The sequence below is a fragment of the Corvus moneduloides genome, chromosome 26 (genome assembly GCF_009650955.1).
Source record: "Corvus moneduloides isolate bCorMon1 chromosome 26, bCorMon1.pri, whole genome shotgun sequence".
Classification (NCBI taxonomy): Eukaryota; Metazoa; Chordata; class Aves; order Passeriformes; family Corvidae; genus Corvus; species Corvus moneduloides.
Genome location: NC_045501.1, coordinates 4,691,219 through 4,703,575, shown reverse-complemented (window position 1 = coordinate 4,703,575; position 12,357 = coordinate 4,691,219). Strand labels below are relative to the sequence as shown.

The window sequence follows — 12,357 nt, the reverse complement described above, 5'->3', positions numbered from 1 at the left end:
CCGAGGGGTTCCTTTCGGGGCTGACTGGTGGGTCTGCTCTGGGTTTCGCCCTCCCGAGGAGGCCTTGGCACCCACTTTAAGACGAACCATGTCCCTGTGTGTCCCCGGAGGCTCTGGGGACCCTTGTCCTGAGCCACCACTACCCAGGAGGACAGGGAGCACTGAGACAGCCTCTGCAACCCCCTCTGGAAGTGAAACCCCCCCATCTCCGGAAAGAAGCCAAAATCCGAAGTGTTTAGGAAGCCAAGATCCACGTGGCTGTGCAGACACCCCTGCACCTCTCCGTCCCTGTCCCTGTGGGCCTGGGGGACACGGCGGGGGTCACCCAACCAGACCGTGCCGCCACAGGGCCGAGAGGAGCAGCGGCCGGAGCAGCCGCCCCGCGTTCCCGCTGCAGCCGGGGAGCGGGAATGGGAGCGGGAACGGGCCGGAGGCAGCGCTGGCCGAGCTCCGGGCTCCGGGCTCGGCCCCCGCCACCGGCGCCGTGCCAGCCCCTCTCCGCCGCCTCCCGCCCGGGACCACCGGACACCCACCGACCCCGGCCGTGCCCGGGCACACGGCGGGGCCCAAGGACAGCACCCCTGGATGCCCCATCGGGGACAGCCGGCCCTGGCTCCCATCTCACCGCCTCACCCCACAGCAGCCCCGGAGCCTCCGCCAGCCCCGGGAGCGGGGAGAGCCCCCGGCAGCCCCGCGGGGACACCCGGCACGTCCGGGCCGGGGAGGCTGGCGGGGAGGGGGGCCCGGCAGCATCGTGTGTCCCGTCTTTCCCCCCCAGGCTTTGATTTTGGAGCCCCCCCCCCCCGCCCTTCCCCCTCGGCCAGGAGCCGCAATGGTTTCAATTACGCTCTGAAAGGCGGTGGGGCCCCCTCTTTTCACGGCAGCCCGGGTCTCCTGCTCACAACAAAAGCTTAAGTTACAGGAAAGGGAGAGAAAGGGAGGGAGGACGCGGAGGGAGGGAGGGAAGGGGGCTGCCAGAAGCCCCCCAGCCCCCCAAAACGGAGCGGACGGGGGCAGGGGGCTGCCCACCACAGCCCCCCAGCTGCCCTCGCCTTGGGAAGGGCAGCCCCCGATCCTGGTGCTGAAATTTGGGGTGATCGCCCACAGTTTCTTTTCCTGATGAGGGTCTCCAGTGTGTCCCAGTCTCTCCCAGTGTGTCTCAGTCCCTGCAGTGTGTGCTTGACCCCCCTGGTGTGTCCTGTGACCCCCCTGTGCTTGACCTGCCTGTGTCCCAACAGTCTCAATGTGTCTTGGATGCCCCCAGTACAGCCTGGGTCCCCCTGCTGTGTCCCAGTGTCCTCCACACTCCACTTGCAGTGTTTCCCCAGTGTGTTCCAGTCCCCCCCAGTGTGTCCCAGATCTCCCCAGAATGTCCTGGATCCTCCCAGTGTGTCCTGGTTCCCTCCAGGCATAGCCCTGTCCCCCTCTGGCACGTCCAAGACTCCCCTCACAGTGTGTCCCAGTCCCTGCCAGTGTGTCCCAGCCCCAACGTGTGTCCCAGTTCCCCACAGTGTGTCCCAGTCCCCCAGGCCTTTCCCACTGCCCTGTTTTTGGGGACAGAGGTTCCCTTCACCACAACCTCAGTTGGGGTGGGAGGTGTGGGACTGGGGAGAGGTAGGGCAGGGTACAGGATGTTTCCCACCACGCCCCACTGATTTGGGGACGCCCCTGGCTGTGCAGTGGCCTTGTGGGGGTGCAGCACCCCAGGGTGGCCATGGACAACCCACAGGGTGGTGGCACTGCCTGGCTGACACCTGGGGACAAGGGATGTTGGGGTCGATGCACCCCTGTTCTGGAGGCCTCCAGCAGGGCATGGGAGCTAATCCTGCCCCACTGCACCCTAAAGTGGGACCTGGGGGCAGTGGGGGACCCCCTACAGCATGTCAGGAGGGATGTGGGTCTTAGGTGGGAGGAGAAGTCCCACAGGTCATGGTGGGGGGGTTAGAGGACCTGAGGAGTGCAGAGGAGGCACAGGACATGGAGGGAGTGCAGAGGCCAGAGCGGGGCGAGGGAACACGGCGGGGCATGGAGGGGACACAGGGGACAGGGGACACGGGAGGGTGCCGAGCACTCGGGGGGCACAGGGTACATGGGAGGTGCGGGGGACAGGGTAGGGGCACAGGGCAGAGGTACAGTGGACACGGGGGTTGTCAGGAGACGGGGGGAAAAGCAGGGGACACGGGGGAACACAGGAGAGCAGGGCACACAGAGCGGGGACCAAGGGGAGACGGGGCACGGGGGGGCACAGGGGACACGGGGGGCAGAGGCCACAATGTGGCTTGCGGACACGGGGCACAGGGGACACGGGGGCACAGGGGACACGGGAGGGCCGTTTCCCCGCGGCCCCGGCCCGACCCCACCCGCGGGGGGAGTTGGGGGAGTTTGCACGACTCGGAAAAAGTTTGCGGGGGGGGGGGGGGGGCGGTGACCCCCGGGACGGGGCGTGGCCGGGCGGGCGTGGCCAGGGTCGGCGGGGGCGTGGCAGCCGCGCCATTTGAATGTGATTGGCCGAGCGGGCGGGGCGGGGCGATGGGGGCGGGGCGAGGGGCGCTGGCCCCGCCCGGCGGGGACGCGGCGCTGCCCCGCACAAAGGCGGCGGGAGCGTCCGGTGCGGCCGCTCCGCTCCCCGCACCCCGGGACCCCGGCACCCCCCGGCACCCCCCCGGCACCCCCCCGGCACCCCGTCGGCACCCCCCGGGACCTTCCTCCCGCCTCCCTCCCGGCACCACCGCCCGCCCGCGGCTCCGGGACCCGGCACCGGGAGCAGCGGGATCGCCAAGTTCGGGCAGCGAGAGCAGCGCCTCGGAGCACCGGGAGCGTCTGGTCCGAGCACCGGGAGCGCACGCCCGAGCACCGGGAGCCGTCCCGCCGCGCACGGTAGATCGAGACACCGGGAGCCGTCCCGCCGGGCACGGGGTAGGGCGGGCAGCGGGAGCCGTCCGGGCAGCGCCGGGTACGGGGGATCCGGGCACCGGCAGCCGTCCAGGCGGGACCTGAGAGCAACCAGTCGCCGGGGGTCGTCCAGCCAGCAGCGGGCACGACAGAGCTGATCACTGGGAGCCGTCCAGGCAGCACCGGACACGGCAGATCAGGCCACCGGGAGTCATCTAGGCGGGACCCGAGTATATCCAGTCACCGGGAGTCGTCCAGGCAGCACCGGGCACGGCAGATCCGGTTGTGGGAGCCATCCAGGCAGCACCGGGCACGGCAGACCCAGACGGGGCACCGGGCACGGTAAATCGGGGCGCACGGCTCGGGGCACCATGGGCCCCCCCGGCGTGCTGCCCGCCCTGGCCTGGCTGCTGGCAGGGCTGAGTGTGCCGGTGCCGAGCCGGGCCCAGCTGCACGGCGAGAAGGGCATCTCCATCCCCGACCACGGCTTCTGCCAGCCCATCTCCATCCCGCTCTGCACCGACATCGCCTACAACCAGACCATCATGCCCAACCTGCTGGGTCACACCAACCAGGAGGACGCAGGGCTGGAGGTCCACCAGTTCTACCCGCTGGTGAAGGTGCAGTGCTCGCTGGAGCTGAAGTTCTTCCTGTGCTCCATGTACGCGCCCGTGTGCACGGTGCTGGAGCAGGCCATCCCGCCCTGCCGCTCCATCTGCGAGCGGGCGCGCCAGGGCTGCGAGGCCCTCATGAACAAATTCGGCTTCCAGTGGCCGGAGCGCTTGCGGTGTGAGAACTTCCCCCGGCACGGCGCCGAGCAGATCTGCGTGGGGCAGAACCACTCGGAGGACGGCGGCTCGCCGGCGCTGCTGACCAGTGCCACGCCGCTGGCCGGCCAGGGCACCCCCGGCGCTCCCCGCTATGCCACCCTTGACCACCCCTTCCACTGCCCACGGGCGCTGAAGGTGCCCAGCTACCTCAACTACAAGTTCCTGGGGGAGAAGGACTGCGCGGCGCCCTGTGAGCCCACCCGTCCTGACGGCCACATGTTCTTCAACGAGGACGAGATCCGCTTCGCCCGCATCTGGATCCTCATCTGGTCCGTCCTCTGCTGCGCCTCCACCTTCTTCACTGTCACCACCTACCTGGTGGACATGCAGCGCTTCCGCTACCCCGAGCGACCCATCATCTTCCTCTCGGGGTGCTACACCATGGTGTCGGTGGCCTACATCGCCGGCTTCGTGCTGGAGGAGAGGGTGGTCTGCAATGAGCGCTTCCAGGAGGACGGCTACCGCACTGTGGTGCAGGGCACCAAGAAGGAGGGCTGCACCATCCTCTTCATGATGCTCTACTTCTTCAGCATGGCCAGCTCCATCTGGTGGGTCATCCTCTCTCTTACCTGGTTCCTGGCTGCCGGCATGAAATGGGGCCATGAGGCCATCGAGGCCAACTCCCAGTACTTCCACTTGGCCGCCTGGGCCGTGCCGGCTGTCAAGACCATCACCATCCTGGCCATGGGGCAGATCGACGGGGACCTGCTGAGCGGTGTCTGCTTCGTGGGCCTCAACAACATCGACCCTCTGCGGGGCTTTGTGCTGGCCCCGCTCTTCGTCTACCTCTTCATCGGCACCTCCTTCCTCCTGGCCGGCTTTGTCTCCCTCTTCCGCATCCGCACCATCATGAAGCACGGCGGCACCAAGACAGAGAAGCTGGAGCGGCTCATGGTTCGCATCGGGGTCTTCAGCGTTCTCTACACCGTCCCGGCCACCATCGTCATCGCCTGCTACTTCTACGAGCAGGCGTTCCGCGAGCACTGGGAGCGCAGCTGGATCAGCCAGAACTGCAAGAGCTTGGCCATCCCCTGCCCGCTCCACTTCACGCCCCGCATGACTCCCGACTTCACCGTCTACATGATCAAGTATCTCATGACTCTGATCGTGGGCATCACCTCCGGGTTCTGGATATGGTCGGGCAAAACCCTGCACTCCTGGAGGAAGTTCTACACTCGGCTCACCAACAGCAAGCAGGGCGAGACCACGGTGTGACCCCCCCGGCCCTGCCGCCCTTCGGCCTGAAATATTTTTTGGGGGGGAGGGGAGTTATTATATATTTTTTATTTTTAGATTTATTAACGTCTAAGGGGTGTCTCTCTTTCTCTTTGAATTTTTTTTTTTTTGTAATTAAACCTGTAAATAGCATTTGTAAATTTAATGATATATTTCTATTTAAAAATGTGAAAAAAGAGGGGGAGAAAATAGGACAAGAGGGAGGGAGAAATAGGAGAGGAAGGAGGGGGGAAGAGGGGAGGAAAAAGGAAGAAAAGGGAGAAAACAGAAAAGGGAGGAAAAAAGGGAGAAAGGGGAAAAAAAAGGAAAGGAAGGAATAAAGGAAGAGACAAGGGGAAAAATGAGCAGGAAAGGGTGAAAAAAGGAGAAAAGCGAGGGAAAAAGGGGAAAAAGAGGAAAAAGGAGGAAAGGGAGGAACAAAAGTGGGAGAACGGGGAGGAAAACAGAAAAGGGCAGGAAAAAGGAGAAAAGGGAAGGAAAAGGAGAAAAAAAAAAAGGGAAAAAATAGGAGAAGGAGAGAAAAGAGAAAAAGAGAAAAAAGGAGGGGAAAAGACAGGGGAGAAAAAAATGAGGGGAGAAAAAGGATCGGGGAAAAAAGAGAAAGAGGTGAGAAAAGGGAAAAAAAAGAGGAGAAAAAGGGAAAAAACACTGCCGAGCCTGGGAGAGGACCCTCACCCCCCTGCTCGCCCCTTCCCGCTCCATCCCGGCTCCCCCCAGCCGCTGCTCCGCCGGCCCCTGGAAGAAAGGGTGAAAGAAGGCAAAAACCCCAATAAAAAGCCCATTTTTCTCGCTCTCCTTTCGAAATTCCCCAAGAAAGTGGATTTTTTTCTTCCCCACCCCTTTGCTCCCTGGGCTGGGGCTGCTCCCCCCGGGGGCTCTCCCTGGGCCCCCCCACTTGGCCGATGACTTTTCCTCCCAAATCATTTTTTGAACAACCCTTCACAAATACAAATGAGTCAAAAAAAAAAGCCAGATTATTCCCAAGGGCTTGTTTTTTTCCCCTCAAAAAACCCCAATAATTAAGTTGTGGGGGTCCCCATGGATTCTGCCGGGCCCCCACTTCCACCGCCCCGTGGGGGTGAGCCAGCGTCTCTCTCCAGCTGGAACAAAGTGCTTTGAAAGTGGAAAAAAGAGGTTTTTAACCCAAAAAATGAGGAATTTTCAGTTTGCAGTGGGGGGGGGGCCTCTCCTGTGGCCCCCCCCCGGGAGGAAATAGCTCACATTTTCTCTGGGATTAGGGGTTTGGCTGGGGTGGGCCCCCGATCCCGAGGCTCTGGGGAGAAGCGGGTCCCGACTCCGGTTCGGTGTCGGGATTGGGGGATGCTGGAGGGGGGATGTAAGGGAGTTTCAGCTGGAGGGGGACAAGCTATGGGCGGGGGGGGGGGGGAGGAGTGGAAGGATGGATTTAATCAGCTGGATTTAATTGGAATGAAAAAAAATACTCTTCCCAAAATGGAGAGGGAGACCTGGCCGGGAAGTGCTGGCCCCAGGGGTGCCCCAAAACCAGCCCCGGGGAGCCTCAACGCTTCTTGTCTCCCTCATTCCAGGGGATTTGGGGATCCCTGGAGCACAAAGCAGGATTGTGGGGGCATTGCACCATTCCCCTTCCCCCAGCAAAGCCCGGGAAAATCCCCAAACCCCCTTAAATATCCCAATCCCGCGATGAGGGCAAGGCGGGAGCCGAAGGGGTTAAGGCAGCGCCTCTCCAGCACATTTTGGAAAGGAAAAACTCTTTGGATCCGGTTTAATTTTCCAGCGATGACTTGGAAGGGGGAGAGAAGAGGGGGAGAAACTTATCCAGGGCTTTTTTTCCCCCCCTCCTCTGTGGTTTGGAGAAGGAGTTTGATGGTCGGGCTGGGCCGGTCGGGACCCCCCCAGCACCCCCTTGGCACCCCCCAGGGCGCCCCAGCACCCACTGTTACCCCACCCCCCACCTTGGGAGCCTCTGGAAATGGGAATTCAAGCGGGGTGACTCCTGCTGCCTGTTCTGGTGGTGGCATGGGCGGGACGAGCCTTGGCCATGGGGTGGGGGGACCCCCCCTGCACCCCTGAACCCCTGCCCCAAGGGTGCCACTTCAGGGGGGTCCCCCTTGCCGTGGGGGTCCCGGGCCATATCCAGCCCGGGCTCTGGGTGCTTTGGCTTCGGGGTGCTGCCCTCGGGGTCCTGGCTCCTGCTGGAGGGTCTCACTCCCCAAAAAGCAGCTCCCCCCCCCCCCCTCAAGGCCGCTTTGTTTTGCGGAGGCGAAGCGCGGCTCACGGAGGACGGGGGGAATGTAAACTCTCCACCCAGGAATGCAGGAGCTGCGAGAGGAGATTTTTTTAAAAGGCTTCATGTCCTGGCTTTGGAAGACAGAGCTGGGATCTGGGATCACCGGGGCTGCTCCTGGGCTCCAGGGGTGCCAAGGGATCTGGGGGTTCTGGGCACCCCACGGGCGGTGCTGGGACCTGCTGGGGGTCCCTGTCCCCCTCCCCGGCCCCACAGGCTCCTGTGATGGAGTTGGAATAGGAGGAACTGGGCCATGTGGCCCTTTCCAAGCAATTTTTTGGGGGGGTTGGAGGTTTTTGGCTCTCAGGGCTGTTTGAGGCCCAAGCAGGAGGATCTGGAGGGTGTCTGCAAGCAGCGGTCAGCGCGCGTCCCCTCTGTCCCCTGCTCTGTCACCCCAGGGATGGGGCACCCCAAAGATGGATCTCTCTGGGAATGGTCACCTGAGGGACAACTAACCCTGGCTACAGGTCACCCTGGGAATGGGTGACCCTAAGGATGGGGAGAGATCACCCCAAATCCAACTAACCCCAGCGATGGGTCACCCCATGTCCAAGTAACCCTGGGGACATGTCACCCAGAGAATGGGTGCCCCCAGGGCCCACTAACCCCGGGGACAGGGACAAGGGACAGGGACCTCTGCTGAGCACGGCTGTCCCCAGGCCGGTGGCTCCCATCCTCCTCTTCCCCTTTTAAGCCAAGTGAAGAGGGAGCAAACGCCAGCGGCTCGGGCCGTGTCCCCGCCCGGCCGTGCGGGGCTCCTTTGATGTCCCCTAATGAGCCCCGCGCTGTTTTCACAGCTGCCACCGCCGCGGGAGTCAATTAACACCCAAACCCCTGCCCGGCCTGGCCCGGAGCACCCGCAACTCATCACACCAGTGCCACCAGTGCTCGCGGGGCTCGTGCTGCTGGGGATGGGGACAGGGGTCGGGTCAGCAGTGGGGTGACAGCACTGGACTGTCCCAGCACAGGGACAGCCCCGGGCGTGAAACCGCTGCAGGGAAGGGAGTGAAGGAGGAAGGAACTGGGAGAAGGATGGGCCAGGGGGTGTCCCCAGCATTGGTTGTCCCAGTGCTCCTGGGACTCAGGCCGTGGTCACTCCTGTCCCCTGCCGCTGGCTGTCCTGTCCGCTGGACCATGGGCTCCCCTGGCCACAGGCTCTCCTGTCCCCATATCCATGGGCTCTTCTGTCCCCTGTCCTGCATGGCCCCTGTCTCCTGGGGCTGTCCTGTCCCCTGTCCCCATGGCCCCCAGGCTCTCCTGTCCTCAGACTGTCCCTTTCTCAGCCCCGGGTGACAATTCCCTCAGGTCAGTGGGATGCATCTCCCCTGTCCCCTCCCCTGCCACTGCCCCTCTTGTCCTGCTCTCCAGCAGTGACCCGGGGGTGGCACAGGGAGGTGACAGGGCGCAGGGATGTGACAAGAGACATCTCTTTGCTACACTTCACGTGTTCCCATAATCACTTGGCATGACAGGTCCCGAGGCTTTGTGGGGACATCTCTGGCTGTCCTCCCCTTCTGGCTCCGTGTGCCTTCACCCCCACGGGGACAGAGCCAGCAGGGACCCAAGGGACCAGCACCCAATGGTGCCAGCGGGCCCCCGGGTGTCCCCCCGTCCCCGTTGTCCCCCCCGGGCGGGCGCTGGAGCGGGATCTGGCTGCGGCCGAGGCCGAGCCCTGGCAGGACGCCAGCGGGGACAGGCGGCCGGCGGCTGGATGCGGCTCCGGCCGCGCCGCTCTTAAAGGAGACGGAGCCGCCGGGAGCTGCCGGGATGGGACCTGCGGGACGAGACCGCAGCTCGGAGGGCCCATCCCGTCCCCATCCCATCCCCATCCCGTCCCCATCCCGTCCCCATCCCGTCCCCATCCCGTCCCCATCCCGCCATCCTGCGCTGGTGTGTGGGGTGGGGGTGGGATCCATCCCCGTCACTGTCCCTGGAGCCGTGTGGGATCCTGGCTCTGTACAGGACACACCTGAAGGGCGCGGGAGTGGGGAATGGGGGGCCACCTCCACATCCCAGCATTGTCCCGGAGAGCTTGGGATCAGCGGGTGTGATGAGCTGTGCCATTCAGTGTCCTCCCCTGGACACACGGATGTGGTGCCCTGTCTCCATCCCAGCACCTCTCTGCAGGGCAGGGGGTGATGGACACAGCTGGGTGGGTGTGGGACCCCATCTCCATCCTGGGTGACTCCTGGAGAATCTGGGATGGATGGGCACACCCCATCTCCATCCCAACACCCCTCCTGGAAAATAAGGATGGATGGACGGACACAGCTGGGTGGGCATGGGCTCCCATCTCCATCCTGGTGCACCTCCTGGAGAAGCTGGGATGGGTGAGCGTTGGACCCCACCAACATCCAGGGCCCATCCAGAGAGTGTGGGGTGAATGGACAAGGCATGGATGGACATGGATGAGTGGAGGGATGGACAGAGGGTGGATGGACACAGATGTGATGGGTGGACATGGGATGAATGAAGGGATGGATGGATAGATGGATATGGGATGGATGGACATGAATGGATGGATGTGTGGAACGGATGGACACTGGATGGGATGGATGGACACTGGATGGGATGGATAGACGCTGGATGGGTGGACACAGAGCGGGTAGATGGACATGGAATGGATGGACAGGGATGGAATGAGTAGGCACGGGATGGGTGGACACAGATGGGATGGATGGACACGGATGGATGCATGGACACGGATGGATGGACACGGTCACCCCCAGGCCCCCAGGCCCCCTCCCCGCCCTGTCCTGTAGGGCTCTGCCCGGGGCTGCCCCTCGGCCTCGCGGTTCCGCAGCTGCCCCGGCCGGGGGAGGGTCCGGCCGGGGGGCCCAGGGGGGGCTCGGGGGAGGGTCCGGCCGGGGGGCCCAGAGGGGGTTCGGGGGAGGGTCCGGGCGGGCGCGGGGGCGGCTCCGGAGGCGGCGGCGGCTCCGGGTGCGGGAATGTTTGTGCAGCTGGAGCCGATTATGGGGCGGGAGCGGGAGGGGGGAGAGGGGGAGCGGGGGGGCGAGGGGGTCGTGCAAGGGGGAAAGGGATGTGCAGGGAGAGCAGAGCGCGTGTGCAGGGCGCTCCCCACGTGGAGGGTCCCCAGGCACCCCCGTGCCCACGTGGGGTGCCACCCACACCGACCTGTCCCCACGCGTGTGTGCAAACCCCGCACGCCAGGGACACGCCAGGGACACACGTTCACACCCTCGGGCTGTGGGTGCCCCTCAGGGGCTGCGGGGGTCACTCCCCCCCACACCGGGGGTCCCCAGCCCGGCCCCGGTGTGGTCCCGGCGGGGAGCTCTGGTTCTGGTGTTCACTCCGGTCCCTGCTGACGCCCTGAAAGCTCTCGGGGAGTGCAGCCACACTTGGGGCCAGGGAGGTTTAAAGGCCATTGACTGTCCCTGCCCTGTCTGGGGACTGAAGGAGCCACCACTGCGGGGACCTTGGGGGTGACCCCTCATCCCTGCCCAGCCCGGCCCCCCAACTCCGGCTCTGATTCCCCTCTGCAGATGGAACAAGAGGAGAACGGTGCCGGGGAAGGGGAAGAGGGGGATGGCACCCTCAAAACAGAAAATTGGGAGTGTCCCCCCATGGCACCTGGGCTACCCATCAGAGGACACCCCAAAACCCAGCATCCCCCCATCAGGGTTTAACCCCTGCACTGCCAGGACCATGACGCTGCCTGATCCCACTCCCTGTTTCCACTGCTTTTACCCCAAAACAGCTGGTTCGGGTTGGACAGATTATTCCTTTGACCCAACCTCCCACTTTGTATTAATTATCCATTATTTTTATTAGTTGTTGTTATTATTATTAATAAAGGAAAGAAATCAGTCCTCAGCATGGCAAATGACCCGGCCTGCCTCCTCTGGGAAGGAAGGGATAGAGGGGCAGAGGGCTGGATGGAGGGATGGAGGGAGGTATGATGGAGGGGTGGATGGATGGATGGATGGACGGACGGAGGGATGGATGGATGGATTCAGGGAGAGATGGAGGGATGGATAATGGATGGAGGGACGGATGGAGGGATGGATGGATGGATGGAGGGAGGGATGGAGGGATGGATGGATGGATGGAGGGAGGGATGGATGGATGGATGGAGGGAGGGATGGATGGATGGAGGGAGGGATGGACGGATGGAGGGAGGGATGGATGGATGGAGGGAGGGATGGATGGATGGATGGAGGGAGGGATGGATGGAGGGAGGGATGGATGGATGGAGGGAGGGATGGATGGATGGAGGGATGGATGGAGGGATGGATGGAGGGATGGATGGACCGTGTCTCTGCCTGCACCACCCTCTGCCACCACACTCACCCTGTGCCCACTGGGTTTCAGGGGTGAATGTGGGGTTCAAAACCTGTTTAATGCTCTTTTTTGGGGTGGATTCATTAAATCCAGTGGCTGGTTCCATGCTGGAGTGGACTCTCCAGAATTCCAGGATGTGCCTTGTGCACACAGGGTACTGCTCATGGACCCTGAGGTTCACCCACAGGTTCCTGGCTTTTCCTTCATCAAAATCCCTGCTCCATTCCCCCCTTGAAGCCTCCTTTGGGGGCTTTTATGCATCATCCCTCCATTTCTGAGAGTTTTCTTGACTGGTGATTGGAGGGACACAGGGCTGGATCCACCCCGGCGCTGCAGGATCTGGCTGCCATCAGTGTGATGAGTTTGGGGGGGGTGGGGTGGGTCAGGTCTCAGTGCCAGCGATCCCAGTGTCTGCTCCCCTGGCTTTTCCCACTGCAGGGAGGCAGAGCTGGGGTCTAACAGCTCCCTCAGCCCCCCCAGTGCCACACAGACACCCCTGACCCATCAAACATCATCTGCTGGGCACCAAAACTTGGCTGCTGAGGGGGGGGAAAGTCACTGCTTCGGTGCCACCTCCCCAGGCCTGTCCCCAGGGCTGTCACCTCCTGGGTGATCCCACTGTGACATGAGTTCCCAGGCGCAGTGGCTCACCAGGGTTCTGGTTTTATTCCCCATTTAATAAAAAACGGACCCTTTAAGGCATTAAATTGGCTTTTCCTCCAGCAGAAAGGTGCTGGTCTGAGGGATGCTCATGCCGGCTGGCTGGGGACAGCAGCAGGACGGGGTCGGCCGTGGGTGGTTTGGGGAGCTCAGTGGTGATTTGGGGGCTGT

At 63.2% G+C, this 12,357-nt stretch overlaps 1 protein-coding gene across 1 annotated transcript; it reads left to right on the top strand.

Annotated features, from left to right (window-relative positions):
- Positions 1–2,646: 2,646 nt before the first annotated feature.
- FZD2 (frizzled class receptor 2) lies at positions 2,647–5,103 on the top strand. The gene has a single exon (XM_032091687.1). It carries the CDS (start codon positions 3,264–3,266, stop codon positions 4,935–4,937), a length of 1,674 nt encoding a protein of 557 aa, XP_031947578.1. The 5' UTR covers positions 2,647–3,263; the 3' UTR covers positions 4,938–5,103.
- The last annotated feature ends 7,254 nt before the right edge of the window (positions 5,104–12,357 follow it).

Bases quoted from the DNA above. Each gene is read 5' to 3' on its own strand.
- FZD2 (XM_032091687.1), top strand. From the start codon at position 3,264: ATGGGCCCCCCCGGCGTGCTGCCCGCCCTGGCCTGGCTGCTGGCAGGG.